This window comes from Microcaecilia unicolor, chromosome 5 (genome assembly GCF_901765095.1).
Source record: "Microcaecilia unicolor chromosome 5, aMicUni1.1, whole genome shotgun sequence".
NCBI lineage: Eukaryota > Metazoa > Chordata > Amphibia > Gymnophiona > Siphonopidae > Microcaecilia > Microcaecilia unicolor.
In genome coordinates this window covers 178,345,096-178,363,992 of record NC_044035.1, presented here as the reverse complement: position 1 = coordinate 178,363,992, position 18,897 = coordinate 178,345,096, and the positions used below count along the sequence as shown (strand labels likewise).

General features: G+C 44.4%; 1 protein-coding gene across 3 annotated transcripts in view; it reads left to right on the top strand.

Moving 5' to 3' along the window:
- The window catches only part of LOC115470438 (C-type lectin domain family 18 member A-like), a 221,084-nt gene that overhangs the window by 122,099 nt on the left and 80,088 nt on the right, over positions 1 to 18,897 (top strand). For all 3 annotated transcript variants that reach the window (XM_030203619.1, XM_030203618.1, XM_030203620.1), the window contains exons 5-6: positions 5,775 to 5,896; positions 10,936 to 11,043. In XM_030203619.1, the coding sequence (XP_030059479.1) occupies positions 5,775 to 5,896; positions 10,936 to 11,043 (230 nt within the window). The remainder of the gene's footprint in view (positions 1 to 5,774; positions 5,897 to 10,935; positions 11,044 to 18,897) is intronic.

The window sequence follows — 18,897 nt, the reverse complement described above, 5'->3', positions numbered from 1 at the left end:
TGTCCAGTGGGCCCCAAAGCCATTTATTTTTTAAAAAGTCCTATGGTAGCCATATGGTCCAACCCCTCAGCCCCAACTTACCCCCAAGTTGGGGGGAAAGAGCAATCCTCCTCACTCACTCATGTCCCAGCACCACCATGTTAGGAAATGGCAACGCCTGGCCTTTAATGTTATGTTCTGATTATATTGCTAGCGATCAGATGCTGCCATTTCCAAACGTGGTAGAACATTACATTACATCAAGGTCTTATAACCCGCTACAACCAACAAGTTCTAAACAGATAACATGACGAAAAAGACCATACTCCTGTCAATTACACAAAATAATCCCAGTCTAAATTAGAATAAATATCTATAAATTAGAAACATATTTTCTAAACAGAAAAGTTTTCAATAATTTCTTAAACTCATAATAATGTTCTGTGTTCCTCAAAAACAGAGGAAGGGAGTTCTAACTAGAGGCAGACTGATATGATAACAAAGATTGATGAGGGCTCAGAGCCTTTAATTTGCAGACAGAAGGAAAATCTAAAAGAAATAAATTTCTAGTAGCTCTTCCATGATTCCTATTGAAACATATAAAATGATTGATCAAGGAACCTGGAGAGTCCCCATGAAAAGTTTTAAACGTCATCACCAAGATCTTAAATTGTAATCTTGCCTCCACTGGGAGCCAGTGTAGCTGTTGCATATAAGGAGAGAGAGCATCACATATGTTTACTTAAAAAATGACCCTAACTGTGGCATTCTGTACTCTCTGCAATTTCGTAATTAAAGATTTTGAACAACCGATATAAACAGAATTGCAATAATCCAATAATGATAGAATTAATGACTGCACTACTATATGAAAAACAAATGAGTCAAAATATTTACAAATAATCCGAAGCTTTTTAAATAGATAAAAAGATTTACTGAGTGTCCAATCCAACTCTTAAAATTTTTGAAACTCTATCAAGAATTAAATCTAAGTTATCTATTTTAATACTGGGATTATCTTTCAAAAATGTTAAGGGACCTATTCAAAGAAACTTGGTCTTATCTTTATTCAGTTTTAACCTAAATGTATGTACCCATAACTGCCTGCAAACAGCTCAATATATTAGCTTCATGAGATGAATTTCCTGGAGAGAAGGGAAGGGAAATGGGACTTGATATACTGCCTTTCTGAGGTTTTTGCAACTACATTCAAAGCGGTTTACATATATTCAGGTACTTATTTTGTACCAAAGGGATTAACACTGAGATATCGTCAACATAAATATAAAACTGTAACTATAAAAGGTCTAGCAGTACCGCTAAATGTTGAATGAAAATATTAAAGAGTGAGGGTGAGAAGAGGGACCCTTGAGGTACCACACACAATGTATCCCAAGAGTCAGAGAGTTCACTTTCCATCTTCACCTTATATGATCTGATTAAAACTCCCTGAAACCAAGATAAAACAGAATTCTGGATCCCAAATGAGTCCAAGAACAGAACAAGACACCATGATCCACTACGTTAAAAGCACTGAACAGGCCAAATTGAACTATAATAGAACTTTGACCTGTACTCAGTAGCTTCCAACCGGATGACATCAAAGAGCAGACCACAGTCTCTGTGCTAAAGTCTTGGTGAAAATCTGATTGAGACCTATGTAATATTTGAAATTTATCCAAAAAAAAAAAACAATTCAACTTTTCAGTGACCCATCCCTCCATCACCTTAATAAGCAGTGGAATGGAAGCCACTGGTCTATAGTTTGTCACATCTGATGCATTACCTCCAGTATTCTTTAATATCGGGGTCAAAACAATACCATCATGTGAAAGAGAGAATCTACCAAGTTTGAACTGTTTATTTATCCAACTGGTAAAAAAAAAAAAACAACATATAAAATTAGGACTGGGGGACCTCATTAAATAAGGACAGCTATCCAACAAGCAATAGGAAGATGCAAACTTTTTTTACCAACCTAATAACATCCATAGCTGTTATTGGTTCTAAAACATCCCATAACCGATCAGATGGAATATCCAAGTCACTAGTATATAACTAAGAAACAATATCTTGTGTATCTGGTAAACTGTTTCGAACTGAACAAATCTTCTCCTTAAAATAAACACCCAGATCTGAAGCAGACAGAAGATTCGATCCAGCATTACTAATACAGTTAGTAGCTGAGGAAAATGAGTGAACTAACTTAAACAGGAACAGAGCAGAAGCAAGTGGGGATCACTCTTTTCCATGAGGTGGGCTTGTGAGGGCTGGAGGGCAAATGGAGGATAGGAGAGAGTTAACAGAATCCAGGTAGTCACTACAGATCTTTTCCTTTTTAAAGTGGTGTGAGGGAGGGAGGAAGTGACATAGGGGCAGGCACCCCTGGAAACACTTCTTCACTGAGGTTGCAGTTAAGTACATAAGTATTGCCATACTAGGAAAGACCAAAGGTCCATCAAGCCCCAGCATCCTGTTTTCAACAGTGGCCAATTGTTAATTTATTAGGTCTGCCATCTCCATTTGGGCAGCGGAGCCACAGGCTTTCTACTAGCCTGGAAGGAACTGCATATCCCCTCTAGATACCTGATTACCCCAACCTCGTATCTGCTCATGACAGTGTTACACAGTCAAGGCAGTATAAACCTATGTAATTAGAAAGGAACCCAGTATTTAGTAGATAAAGAAATATAATTTATTAGCATTGATATCTTACCCAAAGACAATACAAGCAGTTCAGTCACTCATATGGTTGAGCAGCAGTTCATGACACGTCTGTGACCCGCCTTCTCTTGTAGCCTTCCTTCTGCTTTAATACACCTCAGACTGCTCCTTTTATACCATTTTGGCCCTATTGATTCCAATGGACCCTAGCTTTCTCACCAGAGCTCTTGGCCCTTATCAGTTGATAAGAAACGACTTCACAAGTTCTCAAGCTCTAAGTATAAACAAGATATGCTCAGAGCGCATCTTGTGAGATGACTTCACAGGTCATTTTGCTCTCTTCAGCTCCCCCTCCCTCTACTTGCATCTGACCCTCTACTATCTTTCATTTTAATCAAACCATCTTAGCTCATGACTTCTCGCAGGTGCCAGTCTCAGGATTGTTTACAAGAGCAAATGCCCCCTCCCTTGCCAGCTCTCAATTACCTCGTTTCAGCACTTGCTACAGTGAAATATATTTTGTATCAGAGATGATTTTTTATTTTAAGAGGCCTAGCTCTTTAGCCTGAGCCATTGACCTGTATTTTACTGAGAGCAAGGGCTAGCATATTTCTACACAATCCAGGTCACAAATACCTGGCAAGATCCCACAAAAGTACAAAACATTTTATACTGCTTATCCCAGAAATAGTGGATTTTCCCCAAGTCAATTTAATAATGGTCTATGGACTTTTCCTTTAGGAAGCCGTCCAAACCTTTTTTAAACCCCGCTAAGCTAATCACCTTTACCACATTTTCTGGCACTTCACGACAGGTGGCACTAAACCTGCCAGGTCAGAGGATGAACTGCAGAGCCAAGGTAGTGTAGAGAGATTAGGCTGCTTCGTCAGGAGGGTGGGGCTTAACAGTGAGCCAGATGTAAAAGCTCTCTAGCAGGACAGAACAGGGAGACCCTGATACAGCGGTTTCTAGGAGGGAGGTCCAGAGGACTCCAATGTAAGCTGAGCTGTAGTACCTGAGAGACAACCTGGGAAGAGGTGCAGCTCAGACTTCATTGGTATTAGAGTTGTGTGGGAAGACTGGCACGATAGGAGACACCTTGAGTTACGTTCAGAAAGTACTTGTTTTGATGTGAATAATCAATGTGTTGGGCTAGCCCTAATTAGCCCTAATTAGAGACTGGACTTGTGCTGGATGAAAGCCTATGAAGTAACAGGGGGCACATAGCGTGTCAAGCAATAGAATATTTCCCTTTTTCCTGCAAACCCTGTGTGTCTGACTGAGTTTGTGTCTGATCCAAGCCACACCCTTGACCACATTACCACAAGTGGGTAAACTTTGGGGCCCACAGGGAAACAAGGATCTTAAAATAACAAAACAGTGTGACAAGACAGTAGCCATAGCCAAAAGGATGCTAGGCTGCATTGAGAGAGAGGCATAACCAGCAAATGAAAGGAGGTGTTGATGCTCCTGTGCAAGTTGTTGGTGAGACCCCACCTGGAGTATTTGTCAGCATTTGTTGTCCAGTTATGGTCCTGGGTCCAGTCCGTAGAGGCAGTGTGTTCCCAACTATATACAATCCACACAGGTTTGGATATATATAGAAAGTATATTGTATTTACATATATATAGACTCACAGCACATAGTACAGATAAATATTGCAATGCTGTATCTGTGTGTGTGTTTAGATGGGAATCAATGAGAGAAAAGTAAGGATAGGGGTGTTCAGAGGAAAAAGAGAGAGAGCCTTGGAGTAGAGCCAGGTGCTCTGGTGGCTAAAGATGGGGGTGTGCAGAGAAAGAAAGAGAAGCGAGCGCAGAGCCATGTGCTCTGCCTTATATATCTAACAAGAACAGAGAGGGATCAAATAACTTCATTCCTTCCCAGCCTTTGTTATCATCTATTTCCTTTGCAACCTCCAGTTTAATTTCCTGACATAAGGAAGATGAGCATTTTCACAGGTTCTAATCTTTGAAGTCCCTAGTTTTGGAGCCTCTCTGTCTGGCTTTCATTATTCTCAGAGAGCCCTGCTCCCAGATGCCTAGAGAGGACAAAGGTATGTTAATTAGGGGTACTTGCAAAAACAAAGGGCTAGCAGGCAGCTGGGCATCATTTGGTCCATCTGCCATCCTCAGGGCTTCCTCAGGGAGGGGGGAGTTATCAGAAGCTGGTTTCATATTAATCTAAGTATGTCCAGCAATCCTGACAGTATTGTGTTCAGTTTTGGAGGCCATATCTTGCAAAGGATGTAAAAAAGACTAAAAGCAGTCCAAAAGAAGGTGACAAATATGATATGGGGTTTGCATCAAAAGACGTATGAGAAGAAACTGGAAGACCTGAATATGTATACCCTAGAGGAAAGAAGGGATGGGGAGATTTGATACAGATGTTTAAATACTTGAAATGTATGAATAGAGAAACAAATCTTTTCCAGAGAACAGGAAACGGTAAAGAGGACATGAGCTAAGGTTGTGGGGTGGTAGACTTAGTAATGTTGGGAAATTCTTTTTCACAGAGATGGTGGTCGAAGCCTGGAATGCCCTCCCGAGGGAGGTGGTAGAGACAAAACCGGTGACAGAATTCAAACTGCCATGGGATAAACACAGAGGATCTTTAATTAGGAAATTAATGGCATAAAAAAAGCAAAACTTAAATGGCTGCATGTGTGTGGATGTGTTGAGTGATTTTTAGATGGTGACGCTGACTGTGATAAACTAGGTCCGGTCCTGAGCAGACTTGTACAGTCTGAGTCACGTATGTGGTAATCTGGTTTAGGGTAGGCTGGAAAGGGCTTCAACAGCAACTTCAGTGGCTGGAACCTGAGGACAGTGCTGAGCAGACAAGACTGGTAGGCTGGAGAGGGCTTCGATAGCAACTCCAGTAGGCTGGGCAGACTTCTATGGTCTCTGTCCCAGAACTGACAAAGAAAGACCATGATCAAGTATTTTACTTCACATTCATTGTTGATTTAATCATTAATTGATAATGAGTGTGAAAGATGGGCAGACTGGATGGACCATTTAGGTCTTTATTTGTCGTCGCTTACTATGTTACTATGTAAGGGATTCAAGTGGTGGCATTATTTGTCCTTTCTCATTTAATATATATGTGTGTATGTGCTTTTTTTCAGAGGAAATTGGGATATTAATGGGAAAACAATCGTGCCCTATAAGAAGGGGGCCTGGTGTAGTCTCTGCACCTCGGGCCGGGCTGGCTGCTTTAAGTCTTGGGATCACATTGGAGGTCTATGTGGTGAGTACTGGTCTGAGAAGACTTTACATATATGGAGAGCGAATTTTCAAAGCCATTTATTTGAGTAAAAACTGGGCTTCTCACAATTGCTATCAGGAAGGGCAATTTTCAAAGCCATTTTTCATGTATAAATATTAGTGATTTACAAATGTAAATTGGTTGTCTAATAATGGCTCTCTCTCAATACAGTTAAAATATATTAATGGGAGGCATTCCTCAGTATTTTAGCAGGATTGAAAAACAAAGTGCATTGGTTTTATTCACGTCTATGGGCCTAATGTAATAATGTGCACTATAGAGCACTACCATATGCCAGTGTCTCATATTAAGTAGTGGGCTCTATGAAATAGAAGAAGCATTGTTGCATAATAGCACACTTTATTACATCGGGCCATATGTGCATAATTTTCATTGTAACTGCCCACACAAAAAGTGGTTACAAATATCTACAGGTATTCTGTACTCACAGCAAGCTTCAGAGGGAAAGTGTGGGCAAATTTGGTGCAAAGTCCAGGAGTAGAATGTGCCCAGAGCAGACTTCCTGGGATAGTGTTTCTCAAACTTCTTTCTAATATGACCCCATTTTAACCCTAAAAAATTCATATATCTCCAGATGATGATGGTTAGTGGGTTTGCCAACCGGATAAGAGTGGGAAAATGGAATATTCAGTGGCACTAACTGGATAAAGCAGCTGAATATTCCCTCTGACTGCCTTGGCACTATCCAGACAGTGAAAGTGTGGTCCATGGGCAGAGCCAGGGTTGGCTCAAGGGACAGTGGTGCCCTGAGCCAACTTTTACATCGGCATTCCCCTCGGACCCTGATCTGGTATTTCCCTCTCTCTCAAGTTGTTCTCACCCCCCCCCCCCCCCCCAAGCTGGTGATAAAGGGTGCCAAAATCCCAAATCCTGGGTCTGATATCTCTACCTCCCCTCCCCCCACACCCATAAGGAGAGAGTGAGATGCCAGACTGGGATTTTGGTGCCCTTTAATTGCTGGTTCCTTGAGCCAGTGCCTCGGGAGTATCCAGTGGTTTTTTACCTGCAACACTTGGTGTTTCCCCCCCCCCCCCCCCCAAATAATTTTTATTAAGAAGTTCCAAGAGCACAGATTCCATAGCAAAAGAAACAGCATATTACAACACAATTACATATAACCTTGCTGAGAAGTTATCAACTTGTTATTCAGAGCTTCCAAACATTTTTTTCTTTTTTGCCCCCAACCCTTTATCTTCCCCTTCTTTCCCACCTCCCCCTCTTCCTTTTTTTCTTCCCTCCCCCCCCCCCCACCTCAGCAGCTAGCACATAAAAAAATCACTAACTACCACAGACTTAATATTGGCCCCAAAAGAACAGAGCTCCATTCACCTCCCCTCCTTCATCCACTTCCTTTTCCTTCCACTTATTCAAAGCATGAAGCCAGCCAACAGCAGCAGCAGTCAAGACAGGTCTCAGTGTATCAGTGTGTGCTCACAAACCAATATCAGCCTATCAGGAAACCCACACAGGGAGGAATATAGCTTCTAAAATTCACTGACTTACAAGCCTGATGCTGACTACCACTACTGGATCATAGTAGAGGTCCAGAGAGAAGGGAAACAGCCCTATTTATGTGACCCCCCCCCCCCCCCCCAATCCACTGATGTGACCTCACTTTGGGTCCTGACTCACAGTTTTGCAATTACCCCTCTGTTTGTTAAAGTTCTGATAAAGGAGTACTTTGTATGAAGTCATCAATAGCAATGAAAACCAATACAACAATATTCAGCTTTGTTAACTTTCAATTCGTACAACTGAAAAAACATGAACAACATCCAAATAAAATAAATAGAAAATACCAAATATGTTTTTTTTTCATATGATCTATGGAACATAATGAGCTACAAAACAGCACTAATTTGGCCCACATATACTAAATGGTATACTTATGTAGCAAACCTCAAGTTGGTTGGGGCTGACTGTGAATCAATTTATAGTGTCTATGGCCAAATTTACTTTCCTCCCTTGTGAACTTTGTAACTCACAACACACAGACTGTAGAGGATTGCCATTCATTTTATAGCAAGAAAAATTTGGCACATTAGAACAACAAGAAGCAAAAAAAAAAAAACCCTGATGGCAAACACATAACTCACTTTGAATATCAGGCCCTTTGGTTTTGCAGCTGTTAGTCTGGTACAGTTTGGCTGGGAACTTGTACAAGCTGAACATTTTAGTGTGGCACAATATAAGAGGTAATAATTATGGGGTCCTTTTACCAAGCTGTGGGAAAAACGGCCCTGCGGTAGAGGCGAGGGTCGTTTTTGTCGCAGCCAGTAAAAAGCATAAGTACATAAGTACATAAGTAATGCTATACTGGGAAAAGACCAAGGGTCCATCGAGCCCAGCATCCTGTCTACGACAGCGGCCAATCCAGGCCAAGGGCACCTGGCAAGCTTCCCAAACGTACAAACAATCTATATATGTTATTCCTGGAATTGTGGATTTTTCCCAAGTCCATTTAGTAGCGGTTGATGGACTTGTCCTTTAGGAAACCGTCCAACCCCTTTTTAAACTCTGCTAAGCTAACCACCTTCACCACTTTCTCCGGCAACGAATTCCAGAGTTTAATTATACGTTGTGTGAAGAAATTTTTCTCCGATTTGTTTTAAATTTACTACACTGTAGTTTCATCGCATGCCCCCTAGTCCTAGTATTTTTGGAAAGCGTGAACAGACGCTTCACATCCACCTGTTCCACTCCACTCATTATTTTATATACCTCTATCATGTCTCCCCTCAGCCGTCTCTTCTCTAAGCTGAATAGCCCTAGCCTCCTTAATCTTTCTTCATAGGGAAGTCGTCCCATCCCCGCTATCATTTTAGTCGCCCTTCGCTGCACCTTTTCCAATTCTACTATATCTTTCTTGAGATGCGGCAACCAGAATTGAACACAATACTCAAGGTACGGTTGCACCATGGAGCAATACAACGGCATTATAACATCCTCACACCTGTTTTCCATACCTTTCCTAATAATACCCAACATTCTATTCACTATCCTAGCCGCAGCAGCACACTGAGCAGAAGGTTTCAGTGTATTATCGACGACGACACCCAGATCCCTTTCTTGGTCCGTAACTCCTAATGTGGAACCTTGCATGACGTAGCTATAATTCGGGTTCTTTTTTCCCACATGCATCACCTTGCACTTGCTCACATTAAACGTCATCTGCCATTTAGCCGCCCAGTCTCCCAGTCTCGTAAGGTGCTCTTGTAATTTTTCAAAATCCTGTCACGATTTAACAACTTTGAATAACTTTGTGTCATCAGCAAATTTAATTACCTCGCTAGTTACTCCCATCTCTAAATCATTTATAAATATATTAAAAAGCAGCGGTCCTAGCACAGACCCCTGAGGAACCCCACTAACTACCCTTCTCCGTTGTGAATACTGCCCATTTAACCCCACTCTCTGTTTCCTATCCATCAACCAGTTTTTAATCCACAATAGGACATTTCCTCCTATCCCATGACCCTCCAATTTCCTCTGTAGCCTTTCATGAGGTACCTTGTCAAACGCCTTTTGAAAATCCAGATACACAATATCAACCGGTTCCCCTTTGTCCACATGTTTGTTTACTCCTTCAAAGAATTGAAGTAAATTGGTCAGGCAAGATTTCCCCACACAAAAGCCGTGCTGACTCGGTCTCAGTAATCCATGTCCTCGGATGTGCTCTGTAAAAAAAGACATGGCCATGCAGTAAGATTATTCTTACCGTGTGGTCATGCATGGAAGGAGTACTTACCACCTCCCATTGAGGTGTCGGTAAGGGCTCTCACGGTAACCCAGTGTAACTGAGCAGCGTTTATCGCCAGGTTAGCGCAGCACTATAAATTACAAAAATATTTTCTGGCAGTATTTCCAGGTTGCCACGTGGCAATTCTTTTGTAAAAGGGTCCCTATGTGAGATACAGGCTGGCATGTGAATGTAATTCCATGAGCTACTGCAGTGCCTCTCAACCCAGTTTTCAGGGCACACCCAGCCAGTTGGGTTTTCAGAATATTCACACATGAGATAGATTTGCATACCAAGGAGGCAGTGCATGCAAATCTATCTCATGCAATGGAGTAGCCATTGGGGGGGGGGGGGCTGCTGGCTCAGGCTCCCTCCACAACTGGAGTACCCTTTGACTAGATGGTGATGAGATCTGCTGCTGGAACTGCCACAGTTCTGCCTCAATAGGGAAGAAGTCAGCTGCTTCCCTTCTTCAGCCAACATTGGCACTCCTCACGCATGCTCATTTCACGCATCAACTGAGCATGTGCAAGGAGTGTTGGCAGCAGGAATGAAGGCCGTTGACTTCTTCTCTATTGATGCAGCACTGGGGCAGTTCTGGCAGCGGAACTCATCAGCTGGTGGGCATTCAGCATCCCTGCCCACAAGGGTAAGGAATGCAGCGGGGCGGGGGGAAGAGAGGAGAGGAAATGCATTGCCCACCCCCAGTCCAACCTAAAAATCCAGTGCTGGTGTCACCCTTAATTTCATGCATATTCAATGTGCATAGCCTGAAAACCTGACTGGTTGGGTGTGCCCCAAGGACTGAGTTGAGAAGCACTGAGCTACTGCATTTTCAATTGAAGCCCCCAGGGTCTGGGACACATTTCCAGCTGACCTTAGAGCAGAACAAGATTATTTGTGGTTCCAAAACTGCTGAAGACATATATGTAGACCTGTGCTTAAAAGGACTGAGTTGGCAAGACAGGAGACTTAGTTTTATAGATTGTTTTACTGTTTATTTTTGTCTTGTATAAACTGAATTGTATATGTAATTTTATAAGTCGCTCAAATAAGTTTTTACTGGAAGTGCAGCTTATAAATACTTATACATAAATAAATGTGTCAATATAAATTAGTGTAGTAATTCACTGTGGCACAAGCTGACACATGTGGGTATAGTGGCATGGCATGAACTGGCATGTGGGTTGGTATATATGAGTATAATTCAATGCAAATTCATATTTTTAAATCTCCATTTCTCTGTTCTTGTTTAAATTAGAGGTTCCAAAGAACCCTTGTCGGATGAGCTGTGGAAACTATGGCCAGTTAAATGTGAGCACTTGCCGCTGTGACTGCCTGCCAGGCTACACAGGCAGATATTGTCAAGGTGAGAGACTGCTAAGAGCACCTGAAGCAAGATCGAGATGCAGCCCCCCCCCCCCCCCCCCCCCCCGGCCAAGTTCTGTCATCTCCCCCTTCCTTCCTCCACCCTGTATCCCAAGTTTACCTTCTTTCTTCATGTTCCAAAAGCCACCGGCGGCAGCAATTCCCATATACTGCCCTGCCGCCGGCACCGGCCTCTTCTCTACTGCAGCCGCCTCTGAGGAAACAGGAAACTAAGGGCTAGATGCATTAAGCTTTCCGAGCCAGCAGTGTGGGTTTTAAACTGGTTCTAGCCAGTTTAACGTGCAAGTAGTAAACCAGGACATGCACAAAAGGGCATTGTACTGTCACGGTAGCAGCTAATGAAAACAGAATGCAGATGAGCAAATTAGTATTATAATGTGTATAAATCGTATTACAATGAGATGCACTACAGTTTTCCAATCCCCTCACTGTGGAAAACCTAACGGGAGGTCTGCACCTCTAGTTGGGGCTGCTGTGAGGGAATCAGAAGGGGAAAAAAAATGTCCAAGTGCTCGTCAGGGACGTTCTTCTAAAGTGCCTAACATGGATGTCCTTCACTCACCCCCCCCACAAAAAAAGGACAGGTGTCCTCAGTGCCTGAATGACCACCGCCAGATCAGGACGTGCGGGGACGTTCAAATCCAAAAAACTATTTGGACATCCCTTTCGATTCTGCCCTTCCTCCAGGTCTCTCTCAGCCAATCACAGCGCGTTTAGCTGTCACAGGTGTCAGCTAAACGCGCTGTGATTGGCTGAGAGAGACCTGGAAGAGGGGCATTATCAAAAGGGACGTCCAAATAATTTTTTGATTTGGACGTCCTCGCACTTTAATTTTTATAGTTTCCTGTTCCAAGTATAGCCCTAGCCCTACCTCTCTTCTCCCCCCTGCTGCCCGCAACCATTGGCCACAGAGCCGGGAAGAGCCGCCGCGGCCAGACTTCACCAATTGGCGCCAATCAGGAAGCCCGGGCGCAGACGCATGAATGCACTCCATTTGTTCCATATTTGAATCATAATCGGAGTTGGAGCAAAAGAGAATCTGTAGGGTAATCACCGGCTGTACCGGCGGCTGCAGCTTGCACTCCGGCCCTCGGCTCTGACAAGTGCTCGTCAGGGACGTCCTTTTTGGACATCTTTGGCATGCGCAGAGCAGCCAGCATAACACTTGGCTGCCTCTGCGCATGCTCAGCTGGCCGACTAGCTTGGAAGGAAATCCCATGCAAATGAGCTAGCAGCGACCAGCTCATTTGCATGCGATTTCCTTGATGCATGCCCGTTTCTTACCGATTCACTATGGAATCAGTAAGGGAAGGGCTTTAACGTTTTGGTTAGTGCATTGTGGCCTAAATCAGAGAGGTGGCCGCTGTAAAGAGAAGAGGCAGGTGCTGGAAGCAGGCAGTGTATGGGAATCACACCTGCTGCCTCCGGCTTTTGGAACATGAAGAAAGAAGATAAACTCAGGGAACAGGGTGGAGGAAGGAAGGGGGAGAAGCTGCTCCCGAAAGAGTGCCACCTGATGTGGCCTAATGGTCAGGCCACCCCAGCACATAGAGCACATGCACATAACTGGACCTGCCTTAGAGCATTTGTTAGTTACTTGGGCTGCTTTGGGGAGCTTATTTTATAAAATAAGCATAATGTAGGTACATGTTTTGAAAATGTTTATAGATACCTTGTTCCATAATTATCCCCAAAATGAAGGAATTGCAGCTGATTCAACATTTATTTTTTATTTATTTAAGGTCATTTATACCCCGCCTTTGCCGCAGATGTGCAGCCCCAAAGCGGCTTACAATGAACTCATAAAATAAATAGGTTACAAGGAGAATAGGAACGGAGAGGGGAAGGGAGAAGGGGAATATAAATATAATCTAAAAATAAAGTAAAAAGTAAGTAGGGAAAGGAAAGCAGAGGGGAAAGGAAAAGGGAAAAAAAAGAAAGAAAGTCCGAAATCATGTCCTGACTCGCCGAATTTCAGTAAGGCAGGCGAAGAGGATAGTGAGCCAAGAGGATGACAACAGAAGCCCCACCGCATCAACGATCCCAGTACACACCATGGCCTGCAGGGCCGCTCTCCTTAATCCCCAGACGCCGAAACCGCAGCAGCGATCAGCTGGTGAGAAGGGGATTGCTGGCAGGAAACAGCTGGCCGGCGTCGAGACGGGACTCCTCCTCCGAAGCAGGAAGACAGCCAAGGAGGGGAAGCAGCACCGGAAAGCACTCCCAGGCGGCGAGGCTCTGGTAGAGATCAGCTGCGATGTGGAGACTATCGGCCAGCCACAAAGGAAAACGGCGACGAAGATGGACATCGCAAGGAAGGCCTGTCGCACAGGGGCACCAATGGCCATGGAGACTCGATCGCTGCACTTCATCCTAGGCTGCAAGGGCGACCACCGAGGACCATCCATAGGTTCTGATGGTTCAGCAGGGAGCCAACGAAACAGAGCCAGCGACCTCAGCAAGGACTGCAGTGGAGAAGTGGAGGTCGAAAAGCTGCCGGCAGCAGCCACGGACCGATCAGGTGGGCCAAGACTCCGTGCAGCCAAGAGCCGCCTCAACAAACAGGATGGGTCGGATCATGGCCTAGCGATGGTTGGGCCGCAGGAAACTAACCGCGGAGACGGTGGTAAGTGTAATGTCCGCGGTCCGTCGAGGACAGAAACTATCCACTAGGTTTCTTGATGCTACACAGGGCAGGACTGGTCAGGTCAGGTCGCGAATAGGCACCGGTTAATTAAAGATGTTTCCAGAGCAGACCGTTAAACGTCCTGCTTAGCGGTGGCCATTTTATACAGTAGTAGTAGAAGTCGCCTCCCCTTTTCAAGGTCCCCCGACCAAGACCCAGAAGCAGTCGGACTTCCAAAAGTTTGCTCTGATGCAAATAGCACTGCAACGCCCGACAAACATCCAACTTATACAACCGAGGGGACTCATCCCCCAGGAAGGAAGGCAAGGAAACAGATTGGTTGACATGAAACGGAGAAATCACCTTAGGAAGAAAGGAAGGAACTGTTCGTAATACACCTTCTCCATGGTAAGGACCAGAAATGGCTCACGATAGGACATACATTCCTCCACTTGCTTGCTTTAAATTTGTGGTAAGCAGGATCACAATTTCCTATTACTATCCAAACTCCGTATTTCAGTGAAGAGTTAATTTAAAACCCTTACACTGAGTTTTAAATGTCAGCCTGGCATTGCTTCAGATGACTTAGTGTGTTGTTTGAGTAATTATGCTCCAGGTCTTCTACGTTCCTCTAATGAGGAATTTTTCTGCATTCCATCACAGAGAATGGCCAGATGGGTGGCAATCTGGAATAAATGATTTTTGTTGGCTGTTCCATTATTGTGGAGCAAATTTCCTAGAGAAATTACACAAGCCCAGTCAATTTTTTTCATTTCGGCAGCAGCTAAAGACTTTGCTGATTTAAGATTGTTTCTATTCTGTTGGTGGAATTTTGTTTTTGCCCAGAATCAATGCAGGATTAACCCTTTGGAAGGCCCCCTTCACGTAATATAAAGATTCTAGCAGTTCTGTGCAGCTCAATGAAAAAGCTGTCACTGATGACATTTGTTTCCTGCAGGGCCATGTTAAGGTCCATCTGACATAGTCCTTCTCAAACCTTTAGGCCCTAGGCACACACCTAGTTTGCTATGCCTTAATTCTGCCCTGACCAGCGTATTTTTTTTTGTTAAATTTTGTGTCTCCCTATTCCAGGCCCTGCTACCTGGGTGAAATAGACAAGGCTGTTTGGCTTGAGTTTCTATGGCATTCTGCTTCCTTCTGGCTTTCAGGGTTCAGAAAAACAGATACTTTTCCTTGAAAATTATAAGATTTACCAATCTTTCCCAGTCCTTCCTGTAGGATTGGGCTTAACAGCTGCTCTATAGAAAAGTACTAGATGTAGTCTTTTGCTGATTCCAGCACATAGACTCCCTTAAAACATTTAGCATACACAACACACAAGGCTGGTTCCAGGCTTTAGTAACACCTGGGGGCCACACCTTTGCACGGCGCAACAAAATTGCAAAATGAGGAATTACATTTATTGGAACATTTTTCAATTTCCTATTTGATATCCTCATTTATAAAATCAATTAAAAGAACACCTAATAGGATTATTTGTTAAAATCCTAACTTCCCTTCTCTGCTCTTCGCAAACATATACTTAGTAAATTAACTTTAGTCAAATTCATCATAAGCACAGGAATATTTCTTGACATCCTTTATCAAGAAAATATATTAATCCCCCCCTCTAAAGGAAAGGGGTTTCCAGAAACAGAAGGAAAGTAAGAAATCTTTGGATAAAGTGATTTTAAAGGCAGATCATTCTCTCTGGCTGAGGTAGATTGCCTGAGGGAGAAAGACAGTTTTATAACTTACATATTTTGCTCTGGCAGAAACCCTGTCTAGACCACCAGGAAGTACTGAGGTATGTTTGGGAAGGGCACCCAGGGGGCTGGAGGGGAGGGGACTGTGGAGATGTTACTCGACTCACTCACACCGAGACCAAAGCTGATGACTGACGCTAGTGTACTGCGGCATCCCACATTCCCCATCCCCACTATGAAGCATTGTTGAGCCCCTATCCCTCCACTCTGGCTCCGGCTTCCTCCCCCCTCCTCCCGACTTGACTCACTCAGTCTCTGCTGTGCTGCCGGTATGCTACTACATGCTGTCTTCTGTCTCCTCCTCTCTGGTGGCGGACCACGGGTCCCCCTCCTAATGATCTGCTCCAGTGTTGCCAGGTGGAAAATTTTTTTCCTACCCAATCCAGCATAAAAACCGCCAAAAACCCGCCCAAACTCAAACCCCGCCCCTGACACCCCCACCCCCGCGTCATCACCCCCGCCCCTGCCGTCATCAACCCCGCCCCCGCCGTCACCGGCCCCGCCTCCCCGTCACCGGCCCCGCCTCCCCCGTCATCGGCCCCGCCTCCCACGTCACTACCCCCGCCCAAAACGTCACTAACCCCGCCCAAAAACGTCACTAACCCCGCCCCCCACGGCCGAAAAAGCCGCCCAAAAAACCGCCCTGAAGCCCAAAAAGCAGCCCAAAAAACCGCAACCCGCCGCGGGCAAAAATTTCCCGCGGCGGGTCGCGGAAAACCGCCCAATTGGGCGGTAAAACCGCCCACCTGGCAACACTGATCTGCTCTTTGAGTCAGAGAGCAGATCAGGACAGGAGGGGACCCTACACCAGAGCCAACACTGTCCGTGACCATCTTTCTCACCTCCAAGTCAGAGAGATAAGGGCGTTGTGCCCACAAACATTTAAAGAGGGCTGGGATCCCACCTCCTTCAGCTTCCAGGATGGTGACCAGGCAGAGAGGGAAAAATCGCCCAACCAGCGGCCGTGCCAGTGAAAAACTGCCCAATTACCCGTGACCTTCAAAACAAATCCTGCAGCGGCTTGCGGGAAACTGCCCAATTCCATGATTTTACCGCGGAACTGGCAACTTTGCCTGTGAGAAAAGTGTAACCATTCGTAAACTGTTACATCAGCTAAGGGGGGGGAGAGGTAATCACTGTAGCATAGTGGAAGAGATATGTAAATTGCTCACTGAGAGAAACAGGCAGGAAAAATGAGCCACATGTATACACTTTGGGGGTCACTATTCCTTTAATGTTGATAACGCAAGTTGGGGCTAATAATGCATACACACTGTGCAAGGGCAACTGAAGCTGATCATAGGGTCATGTAGACATGCTAGAGGTACTTATATATCAGAGAACATTACCAGATAGCAATACTCTGGACTTGTTTCTAGGGGAGTATACCTCTGTATCCCAAATGACAAGCTAGCTGTGCTGGAAAATGAACCATACCACAGATGGAATACATTATTATTTATTATGTAAAGAAAAAAATATATATCTAAACAGTACTGAAGCAAAATGCCAAGCAAAATACAAAAATAACTTGCTATAAAAATAGATTATCACCAGAATAGATAATACAATGTGATTACCCTAACAGACTAACTAAAGGAGTGATTACACAATCACAACTGATATCCTAATGATTATTATGAGAACTTATCACACGTCTTATGCAAAATACAGTGATCAGCTGAATACACAGACCAGAAGTCCTGACGGAAACCTATCTGTCTCAGACAAACCCTAGACCACCTCTAACCTAGCCAGTTAGGGAATGGCTAGTTAGCAGAGATATTCTTCAGCAGCACTACTCAGTTAAGAGCCACTAAATATTGGCATTCTGCTAGCTAAGTGGGGTTTACCCAGGCAGGAGCCTTTCTTGCCCAGTTAAATTCTTTTGAATATTGACCCCTCAGCTAGCACATGCTGCTTCCCAGATAACTAATGCTCACCAGAGCAGCCAACATTGAATATTGGCCATATTTGGATAAGTTTCAGCAGGCAGCTTATACTTGGATATTCAGTACAGAATATTCAGGTATAACTTTAAATTCCACAATCAGTGTTTTAAGTCAATGCCAATCACAGTGTTTAAATATCAGGGAGATACAGTGGGGGAAATAAGTATTTGATCCCTTGCTGATTTTGTAAGTTTGCCCACTGACAAAGACATGAGCAGCCCATAATTGAAGGGTAGGTTATTGGTAACAGTGAGAGATAGCACATCACAAATTAAATCCGGAAAATCACATTGTGGAAAGTATATGAATTTATTTGCATTCTGCAGAGGGAAATAAGTATTTGATCCCTCTGGCAAACAAGACCTAATACTTGGTGGCAAAACCCTTGTTGGCAAGCACAGCGGTCAGACGTCTTCTGTAGTTGATGATGAGGTTTGCACACATGTCAGGAGGAATTTTGGTCCACTCCTCTTTGCAGATCATCTCTAAATCATTAAGAGTTCTGGGCTGTCGCTTGGCAACTCGCAGCTTCAGCTCCCTCCATAAGTTTTCAATGGGATTAAGGTCTGGTGACTGGCTAGGCCACTCCATGACCCTAATGTGCTTCTTCCTGAGCCACTCCTTTGTTGCCTTGGCTGTATGTTTTGGGTCATTGTCGTGCTGGAAGACCCAGCCACGACCCATTTTTAAGGCCCTGGCGGAGGGAAGGAGGTTGTCACTCAGAATTGTACGGTACATGGCCCCATCCATTCTCCCATTGATGCGGTGAAGTAGTCCTGTGCCCTTAGCAGAGAAACACCCCCCAAAACATAACATTTCCGCCTCCATGCTTGACAGTGGGGACGGTGTTCTTTGGGTCATAGGCAGCATTTCTCTTCCTCCAAACACGGCGAGTTGAGTTCATGCCAAAGAGCTCAATTTTTGTCTTATCTGACCACAGCACCTTCTCCCAATCACTCTCGGCATCATCCAGGTGTTCACTGGCAAACTTCAGACGGGCCGTCACATGTGCCTTCCGGAGCAGGGGGACCTTGCGGGCACTGCAGGATTGCAATCCGTTATGTCGTAATGTGTTACCAATGGTTTTCGTGGTGACAGTGGTCCCAGCTGCCTTGAGATCATTGACAAGTTCCCCCCCTTGTAGTTGTAGGCTGATTTCTAACCTTCCTCATGATCAAGGATACCCCACGAGGTGAGATTTTGCGTGGAGCCCCAGATCTTTGTCGATTGACAGTCATTTTGTACTTCTTCCATTTTCTTACTATGGCACCAACAGTTGTCTCCTTCTCGCCCAGCGTCTTACTGATGGTTTTGTAGCCCATTCCAGCCTTGTGCAGGTGTATGATCTTGTCCCTGACATCCTTAGACAGCTCCTTGCTCTTGGCCATTTTGTAGAGGTTAGAGTCTGACTGATTCACTGAGTCTGTGGACAGGTGTCTTTCATACAGGTGACCATTGCCGACAGCTGTCTGTCATGCATGTAACGAGTT